We start from the raw sequence: 24,047 nt of genomic DNA, 5'->3' as shown, positions 1-24,047 counted from the left end.
AAAAAAAAAAAGAAAAAGAGACAAAAGGCTAATGAGGATGTCAAACAAAATAAATATTGTAACATCAAAGAAATAAAGAATAATAATAATAATAATATATTTCAGGAAGTAATTCTTCATCAAATAAACCTTTTTATTTAACAATATTAATTACGGGAATTAATTCGTGAGGATAGACTCAGGGGACGTAGAATTTTTGAGTTTGTTTTTTCATGTGATCCATGAAACAGGACTGCCACGAGGAAAGTAGAATAAATTTTCACCGTGAAAATGAGTTGGCGTTTCCGGTGTGTTAAGCCCTTCCGCTGGGATCCGTCAATATTTTCCTTTTTTTACATTTTCTGTCCCTAGAGTCTGACTTTGGTATGGATTTTTGCCGTTTTAATGAATCATTTGGGCTTGGAATTATTTTAATTACGGAAATCAACAGCTCTGATATTATTTTACGAATTAATATTGAATTTGGAGAAGGCGGGGAGGGATTTTCCGGTTTGTTTTGAAAACATGATCTAGAGAACAGAACTGTGATGACGGAAGCGAAATAAATATTCGCTGAGAAAATATGGTGGTTTTTCCGGAGGGCTTAGCTAATCCCCTGGGATTCACCAATTTTTTTCCCCTTTTTTTGTGATCAGGAGATGGATGAGGGTGCGTCTTTCAGTAGTCTCTCGAGGAAAAATGTCGAGAACTGTCTGATGGCCTTTTGCGACTTTCTCTTCAGAATTTTACTCGAAAATATTAATATCGTCGGGTATTTAGATTGAGGATTGATAGTGAAATTGGAAAATCCCTGTGGGGGAGGCAAGGCTATCGGAATTTTTTCGAAATTTAAAATCTCCCGAAGTTTTCAAATAACAATTTCAGACGAATTTCTCATTATTTTAAATGAAATTCCATCGCTCGAGAGTCTTTCGCTGAATTAAATGCTAAAAGAAATATGTATTCAATTTTCAGTCAATCAAATCATCTCCAATAAACAAATTTCATAATAAAATAGTGATTACATTCAGAATGTATACTTTTTATTGAAAATTGAAATTGTTGTCCAGTACTGGAATTTCCCAGTAAATTCCAGTTCCATTAGTTCCAGGAAATTAAAGGAAAAGAGGAAAATTGTCGTGAATATACTTTTGATTTGTAATTTTTCTGAAAGTATATTTTAATGGAGTTTTATTTTTTAGATTCCAGCCGATGGATCAAATGAATTGAATCAATCATTTGATTATCATTTATTTTAACTATTTCCTTAGATCTCTTGCAATTCCGGAAGGAATTAAATTTTTTTCTCGACCGATGTACATCTGTTTCAGGGGAGAATATTCTGGGATTTGAATCTCCTCCTGGATGAGAAAAATGAGTTGAATGAAAACATTTTTTTCCATCTCCACTCCTTTTTCCATCTCCTTTTCTACTCCACTATATTTTTTCTTTTTTTGAGAAGCCTGTAGCTCTGGGTCATTGCGATGACCCTGGATTTCCCAGAAGACTCAGAAAAATCGCATTCATATATTCTCCCTAATTTTCCACGAGAGACCCAATCACTCACGGCTTTTCACCCAGAAAATCTGATGAATGAGAAAAAATTTGGGATGAACTTCCAGCTAGAGTGACAGCTCTATAGAGAAGACAGGAGTTTGCCGTTGGCGATTTCCGATAATTTTTGAGTTCTCGATCGAAACTGTTATGAGGAATAAATTACCTAGATTCCAGAATCATTAGAGAAAATTCATGAGAATATCAATCGCAATTCTGCACTGTAATATTTACCCACATATTTCCCTTTGGATAATTATCAATTGAAAAATGATGGAGTTTTCTTAAAAAAATAATGGAAAATTTTCTGAAAGTCCGTTGTGCACGCAGAATTATACATCTCCAGGAGAAGCAAATTCAATATCCGTTGGAACACCAGCACCAGCACTAGTTGCAACTGGTTTGAATATCCGACAGGTCTCATCAATGTCGCAACTGTCCATTGTCCATTATATGCGGTAAAAAGTCGAATCGAGACAGAATTAAATGTATCGACTACAATTCGATGCGTCGGCGTCACACTTCGTCTCAATTCTCCATTAATGGAATTTCCCCCTCTCATTGAACTTGTACAACATTAAAAAATCATTTTCTCAATGACCACCTCGAGGTGAACCAGAGTAACGAATCACGTGATTTCCTTACTGGTTTCGTCATCAAGGTAAACGTTGTATAGCACAGAAAAAAAAATTATTTCTATCCACCAAATTTTCTCCACACGAATCAATTTTTCCACGTCCATAATTCTTCCTATAAAAATTAAATCAATTGCTTTATCATTTTATTTATGGAAAAATAACGAAATACTCCGATTTCCCATTAATTATCCCGTTTAATACAAATTAATTCATGAAAATTAGAATAATTAATGAGCGGCTAGACGGAGAAATTTTTCCACTGAAATTCTCTAGCAATTATTTTTTAAACTAAATTTAGAATACAAATTAATTGAGAATAATGGAATATTTATAGTAAATATTGATTGTGATTTAATTGGACTATTTATATAGTAACAAATAATATTTTTTCATTGGACTCCAATGTTGTATTTTTTATTGAAAAAGAATTTTTATTGTTCGACAAATTTCTGTCACAGAAAATAGAAGATTTAATATATAAAGAGGATTTGAAACTGCCTCTTAATGTATTCGTGTCAAGTATCTGCTCGAGTTTTTCGGTTCGATCGTTGAACATGATGTCTCCGTAAAAGTCCCTGACTCGAATCCCCGACAATATGAATTGAGAAGAAATGACACTGCGAAAATCATCCTGAAAAGTTACTCTCCCGATATTTTTCCACAAAAATACCAGTAGTAATTCTTTTCATAGAGATCAATCGTCTTTTACCCAATTAAAAAAAAATCAACAGGAAATACGTAACGATTCATTATGACTGAATGCCAGTTATCTCTTAGTATTTTATGGGTGTAACGAAATGTTTCCATTGCCGGTGCCAAAATTTTTTGAATTCACTGGTAATTAATCGTCGGGGATGTTGGGGATTGGACGAAAAAACGACGGGGATTGATGCGACCGATGGCAATGATAAATTAATCTTCGTTATAAACTCAGAGATAAATATTTAACAGAATTCACCCTGACGTTTTGTAATCCCACGAGATATTATAGCTGAAGACAATTCAAAATAAATCAATAATTAAATTCCGAATTCCTGTTGATTATCTGATACTTCTAGAGAATTCTTTCCCCGCAGATTGTGCAATGGCGATGCTTTTTTTTTTAACAATTCCTCTTCATGTATTTGACAACAATTTTTAAATTTAGTTTTTTGTTTCAACTCATCCATTTGGCTTCACTCATCGATGCAGAATTGAGTTATCTCAATAAAAAAGTTTCTTCACCAGCTGGAGAGACGGTTCATCACAATTTACCGTGATGTTTGCGAGCCGAATTGTTCGACGATGGGAGAGTGAACAAAAAATATTTGAGGTGAAAGAATTTCATTGGATTCCCGTTCCAGGGTAGATAAGAGGAGAGAGAATACGGAAATTACTCTTGAGTAAATCTGAAAGCTCCACAAATACAGATTCTGGCCCTTAATTGTTCTCAACGATATATATTGCGAAGGCAATCAAGCGGGTGAAACAAGGAATCTAGGAGTTATACAATTCTTATCTTGTTTCAACGAATTATTCTGCTCTTTTGGAACGCAAGACAGAATTATACGCGATGAGAAAGTTTTCGGTTGAGAAAATTCCGGGGAAATTCCCTCTAATTTCGTACAATTTAGGGCATTAAATGGAGATATTTGTGTTTTATTTATTTTTATTTTAATAAAGTTCCGGAGAATATTCTCTAAGATTAAAATAACATTTTAATATGATCTTAATTTTCATTGGAATGCAAAAAAATCGGGGATTTTCATTTTTATTTATTTGTGTCAGAGAAGTGCGAGTGGAAATAACTGGGAAATTTGTGGATACAGTTCTTTCATCGGAGATAATTATAAAATGAAATTTGAGCGGGTGCATCTCGTGAATTCAGCGACGTGATTTCGCGAGGATATCTGCCTCAACCTACACAATAGAAAAGGATTAGGAAGGGTTATTCCCGGATCCAGGAGAAGCTAGGAATTTATCTCCGGTGGAATGTAACCCGCAGAAATCCGGATGCTCTACTATATTTCCATTGAACTCAAACTCCTAGTGTCTCTGGACAGTTGGACTTGAAGCTTTCACCAAAGTAACAGGATTATCATGATTCCTCCAACGTCGGAATTACTGATAACGAAGCTCCCCATAGAAACGAAGGGCATTCATTCTTCGTGGGTTAATTATTCTATTTGAATACAGATTTTATCGACAGCTGATTGACATTTAAACGAGGAATTTTTTCCTCTAAAAAAAATGCGGGAATTTGTGAATAAAAAAATTGTCACGAACAATCAGTGAATTGAACAGCGCGAGACAAATTTGATGAACTACGAGAGACAAATTTGATGAACTACGAGGGGTAATCGAATTATTTAGAGTTTTTGGTAGTAAACATTTTTTAAATCCACATATATGAAGAATTAAAAAAAAAATGACACGGCAATGGATGATAAGGAATGGTTCAATAATTTTTTTTAAAGGGAATAATTTTTTTTTTTGTTTAAATGAATGGGTATGTGGATAAATAAATATTTTTCGTAGTCAGACGGCGAAAAGGGGCAAAAAGGAAGTGACCAGTGGAACTTCTGAATATGGACGAGAAGGCGATCGCTCCTAATATAGTGATCCCTGCGTCTTTCTTGAAGTGAAAACCAATCGACATTGACCAACGCCATAGCGTGTAACCACTGTGATGGAACATCTTTGGTTTTGTCCAACCACTCGCAATTGGATTTCAAAAAAAACATAAGAGTCGTATAATTTTCTCGTTCTATTGATTGAGCAATTTTCGATTTTTGCGGGGTGAAGAATTCCCCGTATATCCTCGGAATGAACTTTTTTATGGAATCATTAAATTCTGTTGGAGAAAATGTCATTCCGATGGGATTAATCCGATCTCATTTATCGGATAGGACTTGATCGTTTGATGGGATTTTTTGCGGATATTGGATCGTTATAAAATCGCATGAATAATCCCGAGGAATTTTTTTTTCGCGGGGTTACACGGAATTTCGATGATTTATTCAACTTTTGTATTTGTTAATGTGTAATTATAATTAATCATTAAGTTGTGATGTGTCTATCAAGATGGTAAAATGTAAAAGGACTTAATCAGCCATTTACGTCATTTATTATATATTTTTTATATTTTATATTTTTATATTTTTTATTATATAGTTTTAGTCGATTTTTGCATTTTTAAATGAAGAATAAAATATTAATGATAATGATAATTATTAATATATATTCATTATAAAATTTTTATTTATGAAAGATTGAGAAAAAGAAGAGCGAGTTAACATTTTGAAAAATTATATGGTTTTTAACGTTTTGAGTAAAAATATAATGTAGCAAATTTTCAAAGGATGTTTGTCATTTATCAGATAGTCTATCTGGCACTTACGTTCTCGTATTAATTTGTCAATATATTCTCCGCAGTGTTGTGACCGGAAATTGCCATTAGAACGGTACATCTTCGGATGTGGCACATAGACAAGGTCACTCGCATCATCGATAGTCGATTAAATCGATATTTGCCAACATACACGAAATTTCACATCAAATTTTTTCAATTTCGCGAGATATAGCTCTTGACAATTTCAAGAGCATGTCGAATGTATCGACACAGAAAACAAATTGCAATAGATTGAAAATAGGATTGATATTGGAATTTCATGATTTAAAAAAAATATATAAATGTTTGGAATTCTTTGGAGCTAAATTTTGAAGGAAAAATTCATCTCGTGTTTGCTAAAAAACATGAGTCCTGGGGAAAATCGTGAAGAAACTCTGAGGAAAAATTCGTGTAATGATGGGGAAATTTTTCTTTCCCAAGTGTTTTTTTTTTGCTAATTAAAAATTCTCGGACTGTTCAACAGTTTTTATGAAGGTCGTGAGTTATTTTTAGATTCTATTTCGTAAAGCTTTTTAATGATTGTAGAAAAATGACGAAATGACTTGGTGTCCTCAGAACACTGAGTCATCGAACGAGTCGTTAGCATTTACGGAGCAAATCGTAGAATTTACGTTGGGACTTGTACGATTTCAGTTCCGCCTCACACATTTCATGGTTTAAACAACAATATTGTTGTGAAACTTTATGGTAGAAGAGTCTATTCACAATTTTTTGATTTTTCAATGTTTCCACCTTGAATGAAATTTCCGACTGAATCACTCCAGGATTTCCTGATTAATTTTCGAATTTCCACTGGCATTTTAATTTTCAGACTCATTACGAAAATCAATCATGAAATTCAGAAATTTCACCATAACAAGAAAATTCGCTCGATTTTTCCGGATTTTCACTCAAAATTTCATCTAAATCATTTGTTGCTAAAGATTTTTCAAAATAAAAAAAATAAAATTGTAAGTTAAGACTCATTACGAAAATTAATCATGAAATTCAGAAATTTCATCATAACATAAGAAAATCCGCTCGATTTTTCCGGATTTTCACTTAATTTCATCTAAATCATTCGTTGCTAAAGATTTTTTAAAATAAAAAAAATAAAATTGTAAGTTAAGAGTAATTTTCCAAAAGTACAAATGAAATTTCACGCGGAGATGACTCCGAACGATTCAGCTAACACGAGCTGATGAAACCCAATGAACCACTGGATATTTCTTACAAACGAAAGTAATACCACGATGACAGGACTAAATCAACTGTTTTATCAATTATCATCGTTTCAATAAACGGATTACGATCCCTGGATGTGGGTGGAATCATCGAATTATCCGGAATTGATGTTGAGAATGAATGACTCACGAATGGAATGAATCACTGTAGTACGTCCTCTACATAATTATGAATACCAGATGATAAGTCTCGTAGATATTCGACTCGTTTGGATACTCACCTGTAATCAAAAAGAAAGACAAATATTTATTATCTGTAACACAAGTGTTTACACACACTGAATTATCTCAAAGTACCCCAACGTAAAAACTAGATTTAATATTTACATCGAGCCGATACCAATCAGATTCATTGAGACAAAATTATCGTTAACACACCTGCATCCCAATAAAAATACAATAGGAACATTATTAACAATATTTTTAATAAATTCACGGTTTTTAAATAATTGAAGATATTCTGTTATTTTTATTTATTATATTTAGAATTTATTGATTGGAAAAGTGATTTTAGAATGATAAGGGAGTTTGTATAAAAATTTTGAAAAAAAAGAATGAATTTTGAGTGAAAGTTTCGTCACAGCGAATTTTCATCCGAAATAATAATTTTAATAATTATTTTCTACATTATTTCTAATAATAATTATTTCATCCGAAATAATAATTTTCGTAGAAGTATTATATTTAGTTTGAGAGATTCATTGAAAATTCGAGACATGACAATTCATCTCGCGGTAATAATAACCCAGCAGTAATTTTGCTTCACGTATTGCCTCATCAATTACCTGTCCCGAGATGAATCAATTAATCTCCTAATTATGGTTGTGCTACAATTTCCAACATTTGCAAACTCCAGTCCCATTGATGTAACCAGAAGAGCTGAGTTTCCCGGTGCAACACAATCAAAATTCAATTGTCTTCGTAAATTTCATTAAAACCCCCTGTCATCTCCTCCCCCAGGAACTAAATTCAATTAATAAAATCGAGTAAATTTTGCCAGTCGTCGACGATCAGTCGCAAATAAAACTCCCGATTGGCCCCGACAATCGAATTCCTCTCGGAAAAGAAATCTATTTTTGTCAACCCTCGATTTATTTAGAAAACGTAATTACACTTTCATCATTACACACAGAAAAAATTTTTTCTTCATAAAAAATTCATTTTCATTAAAAAAATAAATACAACACTGACGATTATTGATACGTTCAGCAAGAAAAAATAGGAATGATAAATGATAAGTAGCAATAAATTTTTTAAATTGAAACTCCATGTGTAATTTTCCGGAAATAGTGTGCATTACACGATTGGAAAACATCAGGGTAATTTCCAGTAAAATAAAAGTGATTTCCAAATAAAATATTTCACTCAATGTATATTGAAATTGAATTCAATGTGAATGACAACAAAATTTGATTTTGATGGGGATTTAATTATTACAATTTAAGAGAGAGAATTAATTAATAGGTTGACGTTGTTTCACTCGAAATAAAAAGTGTAATTATCTGAGAGTGTAATGAACGGACCTTCACGAAAATGAACTTTGCGAGCTCTCAATTTGGCTGGTCCGTCGATCAATCCCAGATCATGTGGACCAAGGTTCTCCCTGGAGAGAGAAACCACCAGGATTCCCCTCAAGGTTGCCAGGGTACTGCTGGGAATACCTCGATCCATTTCACCGATTCCCATATTCACTTTCCATCAACGTCACTTTCTCCCACCAATTACCACACCAATAACTCCACATACATCAACCACACACGTCTCATCATAAGTTACACCATGTCACTTCAAATCCTCTCCAAACTGGACACTGTCACTTCCTCATGTAGCAGACGTTTCACTTGGTATATTCCCAATTATTTCAGTTCACTCATTCAATTGATATACCATAGAAAAAAATCGAGCTCAGGATTACCTGAAATATCGTCGAGTCTTGTGACAAATCACGAGAAAAAGACATACCGTCAGCTTTCAGAGGGGCTTTGTCAACTTCTGACAAATATCTTCCTGAAGACGTGGGTAATGATCCCGGAGAACCGGAACAGAAATGTGCACTGAGAAAAATTATTTTACCCAGTTAAATTTATTAATAAAAGAATCATTTTGTTACTAGAATTTGACTGAGGGTTTGGGCAAAATTTTGGGTATTTACTTGTGTATTTATTAGGTTGACGTTATTTTATTTGTTATCCAAGAAAGTCCGCGGATGCAAAACGCGAAAAAACGGTTGACAATAATTTTTTTTTGGATTTATTTCTCTACCACATCTCTCTAGACTTTCGTTACAAAGGCGATTATCTTAGAGATAGTGGAGTCATTCGATTTTCAAATATAATATCCAAAAAAAAAAATAATGACGTTGTATTATCGGAGTATTAAAAAATCGCTGAGTCACGGGTTTCGAAATAAACTCAATCAATAGAATAGTGTTCTTCACTATAAAGGCGCGGCATCGATGACAATATAAATTAATAATTAATAATCACTAACGTATTAAGCCCTATTTATTAATCCCGTTATGAATCGCTAAATTTTCCATTCCTCGAGTGAGTAATATTTTTATGGAATTAATGAATCTTCAATTAGAGTAATTAATAATCGATAAATATAAATTGTTAAAAAATATTGTCACACGTTTCCACATAAGATATTCCGATTACATCGGCATAATGCGAGAGGAATGTCGCGTATTAAATAACAAGAAATAAAACATTTAAAAAAATACTACATAACAGACAACTGGGGTCAGAGTATCAATTCGATCCATCACGCAAGGTTTCGCCGGTGTTATGACACTATTCAATATCTCGACACGCCCGAAAGAAATTGAGTAATTATCAATGACAAACAATAATCATCCCCCAATATTAACAATTATTGTTCAATAATAAAAATGCGTGACCACGAGAAGCCCCTCATTACCAATGACGATAATAATCACCCAATTATTAACAACCAGGAAATACAATTTCCATTTTTTCATAAATAACAGGACAACACACCTTAATCAGATAACAGAACTAAAGGGTGCGGGTGATTAATTAAAAAATCATCACTAATTCACTGTTAAAAAATTGAATGGCAATTATAATGGAAAAATAAAGACACACTGATCACGGATTGCACGATTTTTTGATAAATAGTTGAATCACTTAATCCAATGGTGAGGCGATGGTATTAACGAGGTGGTATTAACGATAACTGGGGGAAGGCTGGAAAAAAAGACAACACGGTGTATTTCAAGGTGGGATAATAGCACGAAGACCGACATTAAGTGGCTCAAGTATGTGACTTGCTGGTTGAGAACAAACTGGTGTGGGCACTCGACGATATCCGAGAGTCTCTTACTGCACCTTCAACGTGCTTTCGCACTCCCGTTTGTTGCTCATCACCTCCTCTCCAGAGCTCTACATCATGGTGGGGACAAGGCAGTCCTTTTTTACTGATTGTCAAAGGCTAAACACAACGGCACCAGCGGTTTAATGTCAATTAGAACGAGAAGACTTTCGGCTTCAATTCACTCCGGTGGGTTTCCCTTGCCCTGGGGCATCGGTACCCAAAAAAAAACGCAATCGAATCGAAAAATCGGTTGGTACGGAGAAAAATAAAATTTTTCATCAGGAATCAGTTCATTTCTTCGGTTTCCTGAGGAATTCTCTAGTTTCAGGGACTCAAGGTGGAACCTTGAAATGTTGTTCATTTTAATCTGAGGAAAATTTCATTGGATCTGATGTCAAATTTTTGGGATGAATCCGAATTTGAGGTTTCATTGAAATATAATTTATAATTTAAAACGGACATCGTGAAAAAGTTGATTAAATACAAATCTCAGATTTTATCCAGAAAAATTGGAATTCTTTAAATAAATTTCTGGAATTTTTTAAATAAATTTCTGAGAATTGTTAACGAAATTAATAGAGTAGCCGAAAAATAAAAATTTTCACGTCATTGCAACGAAAATTTTCGCAATCGTCCTCGATTTAAATTCCTCCGGTGTACCAAGGAACTTCAGAATTATTTGAATAAATGGATAAACAAATTTCAACTTCAGATGAATTAAAGAAGTGTCTGACGTCACTCTGTGGATGCTGCGGGAGATTATGTCAGACGGCAAAAGTTGAAGTTTCCGATACTTGATTGTGACATTCACATATTTTATATTCAATTCAACGTTCCTCCACTCACCTTGCCTTCATGACCTTGTGATGTGGCAATTTCATGCAAGTGAGAGTGCAATCGCACTAGTCGGTAAAGAGGTAATCTCCCCATTATTTATTCAGTGTGAAAAAAAAAATGATTTCGGCGAAGAAAATCCGCTTTGCCCGAGTGAATGCCTCAAATTTACTCAGTTATTCAATTTTTTTTATTTAGGCATTCATGAACAATAAAAATTCAATTCGCATTTATGATTGTCAATAAATAAATTATATTGCGTGAACTATTTATAAAAATACCGTATTCTAAAACCATTAATAACGCACTTATTTTTATGGAACATTAACAAGTTATCTTTAAACAATAAAACGTAATTTGTAGAATTTATTAAAGTATGAAATAGACAGGGATAAACTATTTTGGATTTTGTATATCGAATTTATTTCCGGCTGAACAGGTTGAACTCAAAAGCGCTGTATTGATGTTTTTATCAGAGCGATAAGAGTAATCGGTTAATTATCGGATACGCCATGAAGAATACACAGGATTAGGTGCCGTTATTTCTAAGAAAATCGGCGATACCCCAGTTGAATGCATTCACTACAAAAGTCCCATTAGGAGAAACTTTTCCCTGAATTCAACTTTCCAAACATTGAATTACCGTCCACCGGAAAATTCCTCGGTTCTTTCACCACTGGCTTTGTGTGAATGATGTACTTGAGGGTGGAGTGGGTAGATTGTCGGTGCGATAGTGAATTTGAATTTAAAAAAGTCGGTGTCTACCGTATGACAAAAATTCTGGGAATTAAGTGCATTACGACGGCATTGAATAGCGATCAGAGATCATGAGCATTAAAAAGAGATTTATGACTTCCAGAATTCGGAAGTTGGCGCGAAATTTTTCATCCCCTACTCAAATACTAGAAAGTGCATAATGTACAATATAGTACATTTTATATATTTTTCCGGTAATTTTTACCGCATTTTTTTCATTTTTCAAAATTCAAAGTCAGTGGTGCACTTTTTCATACTTTTCTGTTCTTACAGGTGAAATATTATAAACTCGTAAAACATTGAACGAATCAGGGGAGATTCTGGCGAGTTACTTCACCCCCATCAATTACCTCAGCGTAACTATCGACAGCTGTCGAATAAAACCCTGCATATAGGCAGGTTGTCCTGACGTAAGACTTTCACCCAGTGGAATGTATGCGTCGGGTATCCAACTTCCCCAGGAACCCGCAATCGCTGAATTCCCCTCACATTCTGCATGCGCAATTCTCCCGAGAAAAAGTCTTGAAGTAATGCTAACAATTTCTGGTGTTGATCTATCCAAAAAAATGGTGAATTAAGATAGCATTTTTCCGAAATATTCTTAATTACTCAATTAAAATAATTTATTTTCTGTAATAAATTATCAATTAATTGATTGGAATCGAGTGAATTTTACTCTGACAGTGGTGATTACTCATTATAATCTGGTAGATTTTCTCCATAAAATTGGTGATATGTGAAATTCATTTCCCAAAATGTGAGTAATTCAAGTTATGAAGTGCCCACAGCAGCTTCGAGAGTTGAGAATTGAAACTATTTCACCTCATATTTCAATTTGAGATGCTGGCATAATCCCATGCTCTCATACGAAATACCTTTGAGAGGAGAATCCCTCGGGAAAATTAGCTCCATGCGCACATGTCAAGAGTCACCTCAGTGCACATATTTAATTGAAGAGTGAGCATCCGGAAGCAGGAGCTCATGGTCCTTTGGATGGAATCAGGAAGACAGCAATAATTATGCGTGAGAGTCTCCCGGTGTAAACACACCGGAAACGCATCAAGAAAAATGGCGGTTGTCATATATTGGAATTTTTTAAATGATTATTCTGATTCTAGTCAATTTTCCAATTCATCCAATTAAATCGAGTTGGAGAATCCACGCGATCCGAATTGAAAAATGAAATTAAAAAAAATGAATCAACTCTAAAAATCGACTAAAATCGACTAAAATCGATTTAAATCGACTTGAATCACATTGAAAAACGAAACATACCGACAATCAATCCAGTTGAAAGAAAATATGAATTAAAAATGTGCGAATAAACGAAATATTTTGCATATATTTTTTGTATAATAATTTTATAGTTTCTGTATATTTTTCCATGGTGGTCAGATCGAGTGAATTGTGATCGACGCGCCTTCCATATTGCCTCGAGCATTATCTACGATTGATCAAAACATCGCGAGAAAACGATTCAAAGAGTCGAGAATGGAGAATTACGTAAATCGATGATAAATACTGCGGTCTGAGAGATGTGCGACGTCAAAGGTTGAGACATTCGTCATAACAACATTCCCCTTCGACTATCGTGATAATTCATTATTTTACAATCGAAACTGCGAGGGGTAAAATTTCACGAGCAGTGAGTTAATTTAATCATATATTAATGCGTTAAATTATTGCTTTACAATTTACTGCTGTAGAATCGCGGAAATGAACTTGAGTTGATTTTCTAATTGAAAATTTAATGAATTTTTCTTTAATTCTTAAAAATGAAGTTTTTTTTATTTCGCAGCAAAATAAAAATGAAGCAAAATTCTGAAAAAAGAGTTGGAGAAATTTTTCGAAAAATCTGAAAATATATTTCATTGAGATTTTTTTTTACTCGAGAGCGTTAGGCAATGGAGTTCGATTTTCTCACTGGCAGTCATACACGTTCCATGAACCTTGAGGTCTCATGGATCGAGTGGTAAATGAGAACAAATGCGAGAAAGGGAATGCGGGAGTAATAACGAGACATAAAATTGCGACGGTGTATATCAGTGAGAGGCTGTGCCCGTGAAGCATCAAAAGTGAAAGATTAAAGTGACAGTATATATTTTTGTTCTCCACCTTTCAACCTTTCTCGCATCGGCGCAAAACTTACCAACGACTTGAAAAATTTAATTAAACTCCCGTGCCTTCACCGATTTTCGACACGTCGAGGGTGACTTTCATGATATTAATGTGAAAGGATGAATGCCACATTTAATGAGTGCTGACGGCATTCATTTTAAATTCTATTTGCTGCAAATGATTTCATCTCAGTGTCTCATCCCATTTGAATCTAAATGAAATCTATTTGGTTGCATAAAATTAATTATTTGACAATTGCCAGGGGATTATTTCACTGCAACATCACGTCCATATATTTGTGAGTGAGTGGAGAAATTATTCCGCCGGATACAATGAGAGGAGTTTTTTTTTGTGAGAATTTGGACATGAATGGGACCGAGAACTGATGAATAATTGTTTTGGTCCGACATGAGTTTGATTTAAATAAAAATAAATGATTTGCCGTGATTTAGTTCAGCTCCACTTAATTCAAATCCATTTTTTGATTTGATTCAATTCACCTTTTCAGTTTAATTTTTTTTGTTTGAACTTTTCAAATAAATAATGCCCCATCATTTTTCCGCAAAGTTTTACACCGCGCGAGGACTGGAATTAAAAAAATATTGTAGTCATTAAGTCGGGAAAATTTGACATTATTCTCCAGAGTTTTTTCAAGCGTTATTTGTGAGAAGTGAATGAAACAACATTTCGAGCCCGATGCATACGCTTCGGAGGCTCATAAGAACATCAGTCATTTTGAAAGGGGAAGAGTTGAGAGAATGATGGACCAACGGTAGAATTTTCCCGCACTTTATTCAACGGGGGAGATGAATATTCCGAGATGTGGGGAATTTTAATGACTCGCGAATTGTTATCGTCAACCTCTTCCCCATTTTCTCCGTTCAAATCAAGTGTAATAAATGCGATAATAACGAACGCTCGTTTTCAATTGAAAATCTTCCACTGAATTATCATTTTTTTATTAAGAATTGAAAATAATGGCTGAATAATTTTTTAATGTGGTAAAATGTCTCGGTTACTGGACCGCGAAATTGAAAACATGGAAATTTTTTGATAATCAATTTAATATTCATTAGGTGTTTGCGATTTTAATTGCATTCTTATTGCATTCTTAATGACTGTAATCATCGTGGAGAAATACACCATAACTAATTAAAGAAAGCATCCGAGAGATTCATATCCTTATTATGACTCAATTTAGTGAGTGATGATTTAATTTACGAAAGCTACTCCATCATTATTTCGACAGTAGCAGTTTTCTAGGACCCATCATTAACGGTATTAATCACGGCCTAATTGGCAACGGTTATCGGGTCAGTGAACATCAGAAGAATTGCTCTGGGTGATAATGGCTGGGAAGTGAATAATGTTAACTAGTGTCTTGGATAATTTTATGACGCGATAATTCAACTGAGATGACGATTATTAAAAACTGATTACACCTCTTCAAGTAAATTTATAGTTTCGGTAAATTATTCTTGTGTTTATTCAATTAAAATTGAAAATTGATTTCACATCAACTCATCGTAATTCCGGGGTTAAAAAAAAATTGTAATTGGAATTTTTTTCCAAATTTTCCAAAATTTTCTGGAAAAATTTTCAAAAATTTTGAAAAATTTCTCAAAAATTTGAGTAGGAAAATTTTTTTTGAAAAATTTCTCAAAAATTTGAGTAGGCAATTTTTTTTTATAATTTAGATGGCGTATCTTTCCGAAATAAATTTTTGAAATTTTTTTCAAAACATTTCCCAAAAATACAATTATTTTGTTTCCCGATTTTTTTTGTTTCAAAAAAAAAATATCTGCAAATTTTTCCAGAAATTTTTGAAAATTTTGAAAAAATATTTCGATTACAATTTTTTTACCCGGGTTGATAATGCAATATTTACGAAGAAATCGTGGATTCAGTAATTATTTTATCTCAATTGACAATCCAATTAACGCAATCTTCATGAGTTTTTTCTTCCCATTGAATTCACATTCTCCAAACTACTGGAAGAATTCACACGTTCCAAACGTTTGCCTAATCCAAATATTCAATTGTACAATGAAAGTGCATTTCACTGTTCGCACACCTCCGGTATCTTCACCTGGTATTTTAGCGAAGGATACACATGATATAGCAATCATTATTATGAAAATGCCAATGCGGAAGGAAATTGTTTTCACCAGTCTGTCGCCTATCCGTTTAATTGCATTAATTTAGACACCAAGACGAAGAGAGCCAACGGAGCGGATCGACTTAACACGTCGCAAATCTCATCCACAAGGGGCTCATTTTTATTTCATCAACTGCAATTGATGCATATATTCAACAGAAATCCTACATTCAGAGAATTGAAACAACAATCTGTTGCAATTTTCAATCAATTATAATTTTTTACTTCATTTACGAATCAGTTAATTTCTGGAATGATCAAGTAATTCTCGTTTTTCAATTCCATAATAATACGAAACGTTCGGGTACACGGAGAGAAATATTTAGTAAAAATTACGGAACTTTCAGTTCACTTACCGATTACGGAGTTGATTCGAAAAATTTAAGTGATTTTTCACCGATAATTCAGATAAAAATTACGGAACACCACGGAAAAATTCCGTGTCTTCAGATAAAAATTGCGTGACAGTTCCATAAAATTTCCGACAACCACATTTCGCTCCAGAATTACGGAAAATACACGTAATTTTTATTGAATATTTCTCTCAGTGTAAATAAGTTTTGTTAAATATTTCTCTTCGTGTAATTACGGGAATTTTTAAAATAATTTCTTGGGATTCCAGTGAGTCTATCAATTGGAGAGCGATATTGTCTTTGGCATTTGAAAATGACGTAGTCATTATTCACAGGTGTGGATATCTCTTTGACGAGCAGAATGTGGGTCATTTGGAGTGCGTGGATAGTATATTCTCACTGGCACACTAGCTCGTTTCAATTCACTCCACTTTTTCTGCATGTTATTGAACGTGAATCATATCTCTGTGTGTACCTTTTAAACACAACGCTATTTCACTAACGACGATATTCTCATCGCAATTAAATTGCCACCATTTTTTTGACGGGATGACCAACCGCCGAATGGGAGTGAAGAATAAATTCAATGGGGTCATCAATTTCTGGGGTCATCAATTACAAATTCAGATGATTATTCTATTTTCCTCGTCATTATTTCGGTCATACCTTTCTCTCATACTAATTGGCAGTAATGAAGTAGGTAATTGACTTCGCGTATAAATTTCCATTGCACGTGCCGATGGAAAATCTGAGGAGAGGAAAAATTACTTGCTTCAGGTCAACCATTTTTCATCGAACATTTCAGGTACATTCTGGAATTTTATGGCATTTCGGCACAATTACTCCACGAAAAATCAGTGAAAATTGTGGGAATTTTCAATTTTCTAATTCACCAAGTTTTACTTTCACTGAAATTTCGGGAAATTCTGGAATCGACGATAAATATTAAATGTTAAAATACGAAGTTGGCAAAATTTCCATCAAATCGTTGATGAAATATGAAATTTTTGAAATTCTCAATAAAATCTTTACCCTCTAAATTGACCCAGAAATTTCTCTCGTAAAAATTTCAACCAAATTGCCCATGAACTTTCAATATTGTTCAACAGTGAGTAAATAACATTCCAAATCGAAAAAAAAATCCATCTGTCTCGCTCCAATTGTTACCGAAATACCGAGGGAATTAATTTCCTTAAATAAATTCTTCAACTGTACATCCAAAACAACTGGAGCAAAACGTGTCTCATCAAAAAGCATCAAACAGACTACCTTAAAAAAAAAACCGATTATCACGAATTCCAGACAAATCAGGTGGGCTGTGACGAATCATTCATCAGCCCCTCAAATCGAATGCTCAATAATCCTCGAGATGATCATGAAGAAATTATTCAAGCGTCCCAAGAATTTTCTCAGCAAAAAAAAACCAATCGACTATTCGTATTCACCTCCTGCCAAACTCATTGAATCATCGTGCAGTTATTCATTCCCCGATTGAGACATGGACAACATAATCAGCTGTTTAATATTCCCAATGAATAATCCCGTGGGTTGTTTAATAAAAATTCAAAGCCAGAGAAATTGAAATATCGCAATATAGTTTTGCGATTGATTTTCATTTGCAGCGAATGTCAATGAAATACTCTAGTTCCCACATTCCCGGGGTAAATATTCCAGGAGTCGATGTTTACCGACTGAAATTACATTATCCACCACTGGAGCTGATAACAAAATAATCCCGAGAAGAATCTTTTTTACCGACACCCAGTGAAGGCAACCGCAGGAATCTGTATTGTCTGCGGGCGAAATAATAATTTAATCTGCTGTTATCAGCGGTCCTGTCCTCAAATATTTTACATAGCTAAATAAAATATTATTTGTAGCTTCCCAAGCGTTAATTAATTAATTAATTATTCTCATAAACGATAATGAATAATTGAGTATCGAAGTGGTGAGCCAGAATAAGTGGGCATTTTCTCGGTCTCAGTTTTTCCCAAGTATCTCGGAATTAACGCAAAATATTGATATTTTCGTAATGACTTTTTCTGTAGATCTCACCTTTCCCTCCAAAAAATATATTATCAAGAAATCCGCTATCTCTCTTTAATTCCGAGATATTCGCAGAAAACGGGGATTGAAAAATTGCTGATCATAGTTTACCACTTTTTGACAGAATGAGCGATTGCGGCGAGATTTGGACTGCGATTGATCGGTATTGGATGACAATCTATGCGGATGAGGTTTTTTGGAAGTAAATGGAACGTGAGGATCGGATTTTGATAGAACAGGTAGAAGAAAGAAAGAATGAAAGGAAGAGCTGTAATGTGGGCGTTGGCACGTCTCGCCCCCGCAGACTGAAGCACCAGAGACTCCGGCCACTCCTTCATCATTCAGAATGAGCAAAAGAGAGAAATAACATGATCATTCATGCTGTATCTCTGGTGAGATTCAAAGAAAATCACCATGATGAGGATAAATTAGTGGTTTTGTTGCCCCAGGGTAGAGGCTAATATTCACTTTGTGTAGAGAAACAATTGAATTGCGGTAACATGACCACAGATTATAGGGATTTCTCATGAGTCTTGTAATATTTTTCATGATCCAATCCGGAGAGAGGGACAATAAAAAAATGGTGTGGAAATCGAAACGAGTGATGAAAGAATTGACAGGGAAATGGGACAGATTTTTTTCGTGTCTGGTGGTGTGGTGTGCAATTGAGCGAAATTATTCCTTAGGGAATATCGAGGTCGTCGGAAGTTAATTTACTACTGTGTGTCCAATCCCTCGTGATAATCTACCAGTGAAATTCAATCCCCTCTGTTATGAACTGGTCCATGATCCTCGGTAATGATAAAACTGGGTATCTGGAGGATTGTTTTTGTACCAAGTCACTGCTCAATTGCCAAAGTTGGCAGGAATCTCTCGTATTTTTATCGATATTGGGAAGGAAACCGTGCGCGGAGAGAAATATTTGATAAAGTTGAACCGCAAGTTTTTTTTATATTTTTAGTGAACACTCCGGGAAAATTACATTTGAAATTTCAAGGTGAAGAAATTGTGTGACTGAAATTTTTAACAACGACAAAGTGATATGATATTTCTGTCGAATTCTCCATTACTGTTCCATTAATAACAATGATAATGAATTAATTAAACAACTAATTGATCAATCAATGAGTTGTTATTATGGAATTAAATTTTTTTAATCAATTTCGCGAATATTCTGGTAATTGTTAATGATGTGGTTCGGGTTGCCCTGAAAATCGGTGGAAATGTTAAAATTTTGGGAAATAAGCTGATTAAATTTTGAATCAATCAATTGAAAATTCAGATTCAGGATTTAGTGACTGATATTTCAATAAAATTGTCGTATTGGTATATTTGTGAAAATATTTCTGACTTCTACGTCAAGAAGAGCACTGGATGTTTCGTGATGCACGCAAGGATAAGACTGAATCAACAACGTCATGATGATAGGAATGCAACCCGGTGAGACAAGACGAAGGTCCATCAACCTATCGATCCACCAGGTTCATGTAGCCAATTACCTCGCTCGGTGTAATTCGGGTGACTGAGCAATTTAGTCCAGAACAACGCAGTGGGCATACAAGTGCTTTTTAGTCTCACGCGAACACGTACTTTCTTTAGCAACAATGTTGTAATAATGAAAGGTGTACAGAGACTGATGACAGCTGTCAATACTTCACGATGTGCAAAAGTCACGCGTTCTGTCGAACATTTTTGTGATATCGAGTTCGATAACGAGTTCGTCCAGTAAAAATTCAAAAATTATTATAAAAAAAAAATATTTTCCAATCGTGGGATTCGGTTCTGATGCCATTTTTTTTTCTGATTTGTAATTCCCCAGAATTTTAAATAAATAACTGTTCTTTTAATTCACAACGGATTTTCTATCGTAAAATTTCAAGTTGTTTTCGATTTTATCGCAAATTTTGTTTTATTAATGAAGATGATTTATTGGTGGGCCGCGGGGGGAGGGCACGGTGTGTAATTACGGTGCCGTTATCGGGTCATTATCCATATTTAGGAGACGGTAATGATCACGCGAAGGGTCTAATTGAATGGTTTATTAATAATTTAGATAATGGAGGTTTCTGTGAGCGCAGCGTGTTCTCTATTATTTTACGATATTTATAGTCTTCATTAGCGTGTCCTTTACAGTTTTGTAAATGAATTCCTCAATTTTTTTTTCAAGAAATTGTCATCGATCATTTTTTTACACTGATGAGGAGAAGCCATTACTATATTATTACATTCTGCTTCAACCGAACGGAATTCTCAAATGTTTATAATTCACAAGATTAATTATTTATTACCCATTTTAATTCTTGATTAAAAAGAGTTGTACACTAATCACGTATTTGGCAGTTTTTTAATTAGAGTATTAAAATCGATACCAGGAGCGTGTCCCACAATCTCAAATCATAAATTTTAATTTTGATAACCCCGATTAATTGCTAATGATAATTAAAACCAATCTCCAAATTCAGTAATTAGACTTTCAGAATTGAGGAATTGATTCAAGACACAATTAACAGAATTAAGACCTAAAAAGATTATCACTAAAAACAGTCTCTCAGTGCTGGAGTCAATTGACAATATATTTTTGCTTATCAGTCACACAATCATTCGAATATAATGAAAAATTGTGATAATGCCACGGTTAAGAATTAGTGATGGAATTTCGTGCGTTGAAAATCACGTGCGACACTCTCGGCGACCCCGAGATAGTGGTAGCACGAGTGGTTACATTGACAAATTGCCAAGCAAGTATTTTACTTTCGCTGGGTTTTGCGAATGAAATGGAGGAACAAGAGGTGAGATAGGGTGGTTGAAGAAAAACGTGAATCACGACTTTAGAGGCAGTAAAACGGTAGCCAAAGCCGTGACTCTATGCAGCTGGCCTTTTGCACCTGTCGGCGTCATGGCAAATGCGACTACACCGATAACGATCTCACGTAATCACGCTTACATTTTTTTTCCAAATACGAAACCATGATTTTGGCAAAGCGCAATATTAATTGGGAGAGGATGACACGTGAAACAGCGCGTGGAGAAAAATTCATTGCAAAACTTCATTAAAATTTTTATTCGTTAATTCTCCGAAAATTTAATCATTTTTCATTCATTTTTAACAATTACTTCAAAATATTGTTATTATTATTTTTTTGATTATTATATTTTTGGAATTATTGATTAATAAATTATTAAATCAATATCAAAGAATTTTATTAATTTTTTTTTCTAAGACAATTCGATAGTTAAATATGATGACGATTATCGGAAACTAATCGTAATCGCGAGGGAATTATCAATTGGAGAAATAGTGTTTGGAAAAAAAAGGTAAATTAATCTCAAGCAATAAAAAAAATCTTTTTGTTTTCTCAGTGCAGTGAGAAATGCAGTAGATCATTTCTAAGCCTTATAATTCAAATATTTAAAAGGCTGTCGTAAAATCCTTTGCTCTCTTTCACTAGAAAATCGATAAAACGGAGGACGTGTTCATGTCCAGAGTCGTAAAAGCCGATGGCACTGGTAAAATAGTGTAACATGGAAGTTAAAAAAAAAAGTAAAAATAGGTCTGTTACGTGTGTTAGCTACGACTTCGCGGGAAAATTCAGGAGTAAATGAAGCGAATGTAATTAGAGTGGTAGAAACTCCAATTGATCCTTTTCAAGTGGTAGAGAAAATAAATTCCAAGTGCTTAAGAAATAATTCATCAGTGAGTACTTGCAATTGGTATGAGTAATAATTTTTTGAGTCCCTCATGCCACGACAACCGATAATTTCCTATAGTATAAACTCCGGCTGAATCGATTGGAGGAATTGAGCCATGAATTTTCCATTTTTTCCACTGCGTGAAAATGAGAAAAAAAGAAATAGTTCCATTGCAATCAACTTTTATTAAGAATGCATTTAAGACTTTAATCTCCTTGGAGCTGTGTTTACTGTCTCCTCATTTAGATTCTGTATTTTTTCTTTTTATCGTTCCCCAGAATTGGTAAAACCCCATAAATTGCCGAGATTTATAGAAAGATTAAAAAAATAACAAACCACCAGTAAATTAGAGAAAAATGCCGTATCAAGTGTAATTTAAAGTCGACAAGAGCACGTCTTTCTCTCGCGCCCCATTATGTTCAATTACACAAAATAACTTCCTGATAGGTGTAAAACACTCGTGATTTCCAGCAGCCGACTGAATAGAGATAATTCAACTGGCAAATTAATTGAATGGAACTAAGTGCTGTACATGTGGGCAATCCATACGACTGGATATTCCCTGTAATCGCGTAATGAAATGAATTCCAATTAAAATTGGTTAGTCTAGAAATTAGGAATTACTGAGGCTGGCTACGCAGTCTGGCAAATTGTCGGTTTCCCCAGTTGGTACATGAGATCCACAAGATTATACACCCATTTCTCATTCCATAGCTGAGCATTTCATGCTCTTAGCCAACATTATAGCATGTTCATCTCTAATTTCTGCGTTACAGTTGACCTCAATTGCATCTCCTCCATTGAATGCCATCCATAAATTATTTAAAACGGTGAAAGCCGAGTCATTGAATAACGAAGGAAATAACATCCGTCGGATTTAATTGTAAATTGCTTGATGTGTTGAGGTCATTTTTTAATTTAATTGTGATACATTACCACTTCCCCCCAATGTATCACACGCCAAGAGACTCGAGTACTTACCTGTAACAGTAATGAGAGAAAATATCGGTTAGATATTTGATTTTGCCATCGATTATTTTAGGACTTATCCGAGCGTGACAACTTCATCGGATAATCAAACGAATGAGAAAATACTCGCGTAAACAAGAAAATTTGGACAGCTCAATGGGTGAAGTTCTGATCCTTCAATTATAAATTATTCAATAGGAATAAATTGTTAAACGAAACGTGAAAGAAAATATGAAAAATGGTTAATTATTTTCTGATTGACATGACAATTGACAGAACTAATATGCCTCTACCCGACTTGTCTCGTTGTTCATTAAACTCACATGAATTGGAGATCAATTGCGAGTAGAGAAGTTCATTGAATTTGTGTCAATAATGCTGTGGAAAATTTTAAGTTTATGACGAACGAGATAAGTTAGTCATCAGTTAATTGACACGAATTATGGAAATAATGGGTGATTGAGTGAATCACTGAGGCATTGGAGGAGGCTCGGTCGAATGAACTTGAACAATATGAAAATGTGACAAGTGATAGAATAAATATTCTATTCCTCTTCCCGGTATGCATAAATATGAGATGGTGACAAGCTGATCATGCAGTTCAACGCACTAGTTGCAATAACTTGTTTAATTGAGAGTTGTTGATTATCGGTTGACATCACCTGCAATGATCGTTTATAATAAATCGATCGAGGTGGTTTGGCCTGGGGATAACTTTGTCATCAACATCTCATTCGAGACCTCATCTAGCTTCCTAGGGGCCCATTAATTATTCACGACGGCTTCCATCTTCATGAAAGCTCGTGGAAAAAAAAATTGAAGATAAATAAATCAACAAATAACCGTGCACCTTAAATTTTCCCCAAAGGGCTGGAGAAATTTACATCGAGAATTAAATTCACCCAAAAAATACTTCTGCTAAAAAAAAACATTTGTATTTGAAACGTAGATTTTTTGTAGTTACCCAGGTAAAAAAACATGTAATCGAAATATTTTTTC

General features: G+C 34.3%; 1 protein-coding gene across 7 annotated transcripts in view; it reads right to left on the bottom strand.

The window, feature by feature from the left end:
• Positions 1–24,047, bottom strand: part of LOC105273578 (ensconsin) — a 76,051-nt gene that overhangs the window by 38,885 nt on the left and 13,119 nt on the right. For 3 of the 7 annotated variants that reach the window (XM_011316094.1, XM_011316096.1, XM_011316098.1), the window contains exons 1-2: positions 9,788–10,114; positions 8,309–8,839 (exon numbers count right to left, since the gene is read on the bottom strand). The exons of the other annotated variants lie outside the window; for them this stretch is intronic. In XM_011316094.1, the coding sequence (XP_011314396.1) occupies positions 8,309–8,471 (163 nt within the window). In that variant the 5' untranslated portion in view covers positions 8,472–8,839; positions 9,788–10,114. Of the gene's footprint in view, positions 1–8,308; positions 8,840–9,787; positions 10,115–24,047 lie in introns of those variants that run through there. 7 annotated transcript variants of the gene reach the window in all.

This window comes from Fopius arisanus, unplaced genomic scaffold (genome assembly GCF_000806365.1).
Source record: "Fopius arisanus strain USDA-PBARC FA_bdor unplaced genomic scaffold, ASM80636v1 scaffold00006, whole genome shotgun sequence".
Classification (NCBI taxonomy): domain Eukaryota; kingdom Metazoa; phylum Arthropoda; class Insecta; order Hymenoptera; family Braconidae; genus Fopius; species Fopius arisanus.
The sequence above is the reverse complement of the archived record's forward strand: the minus strand, read 5'-3'. Positions and strand labels throughout refer to the sequence as shown.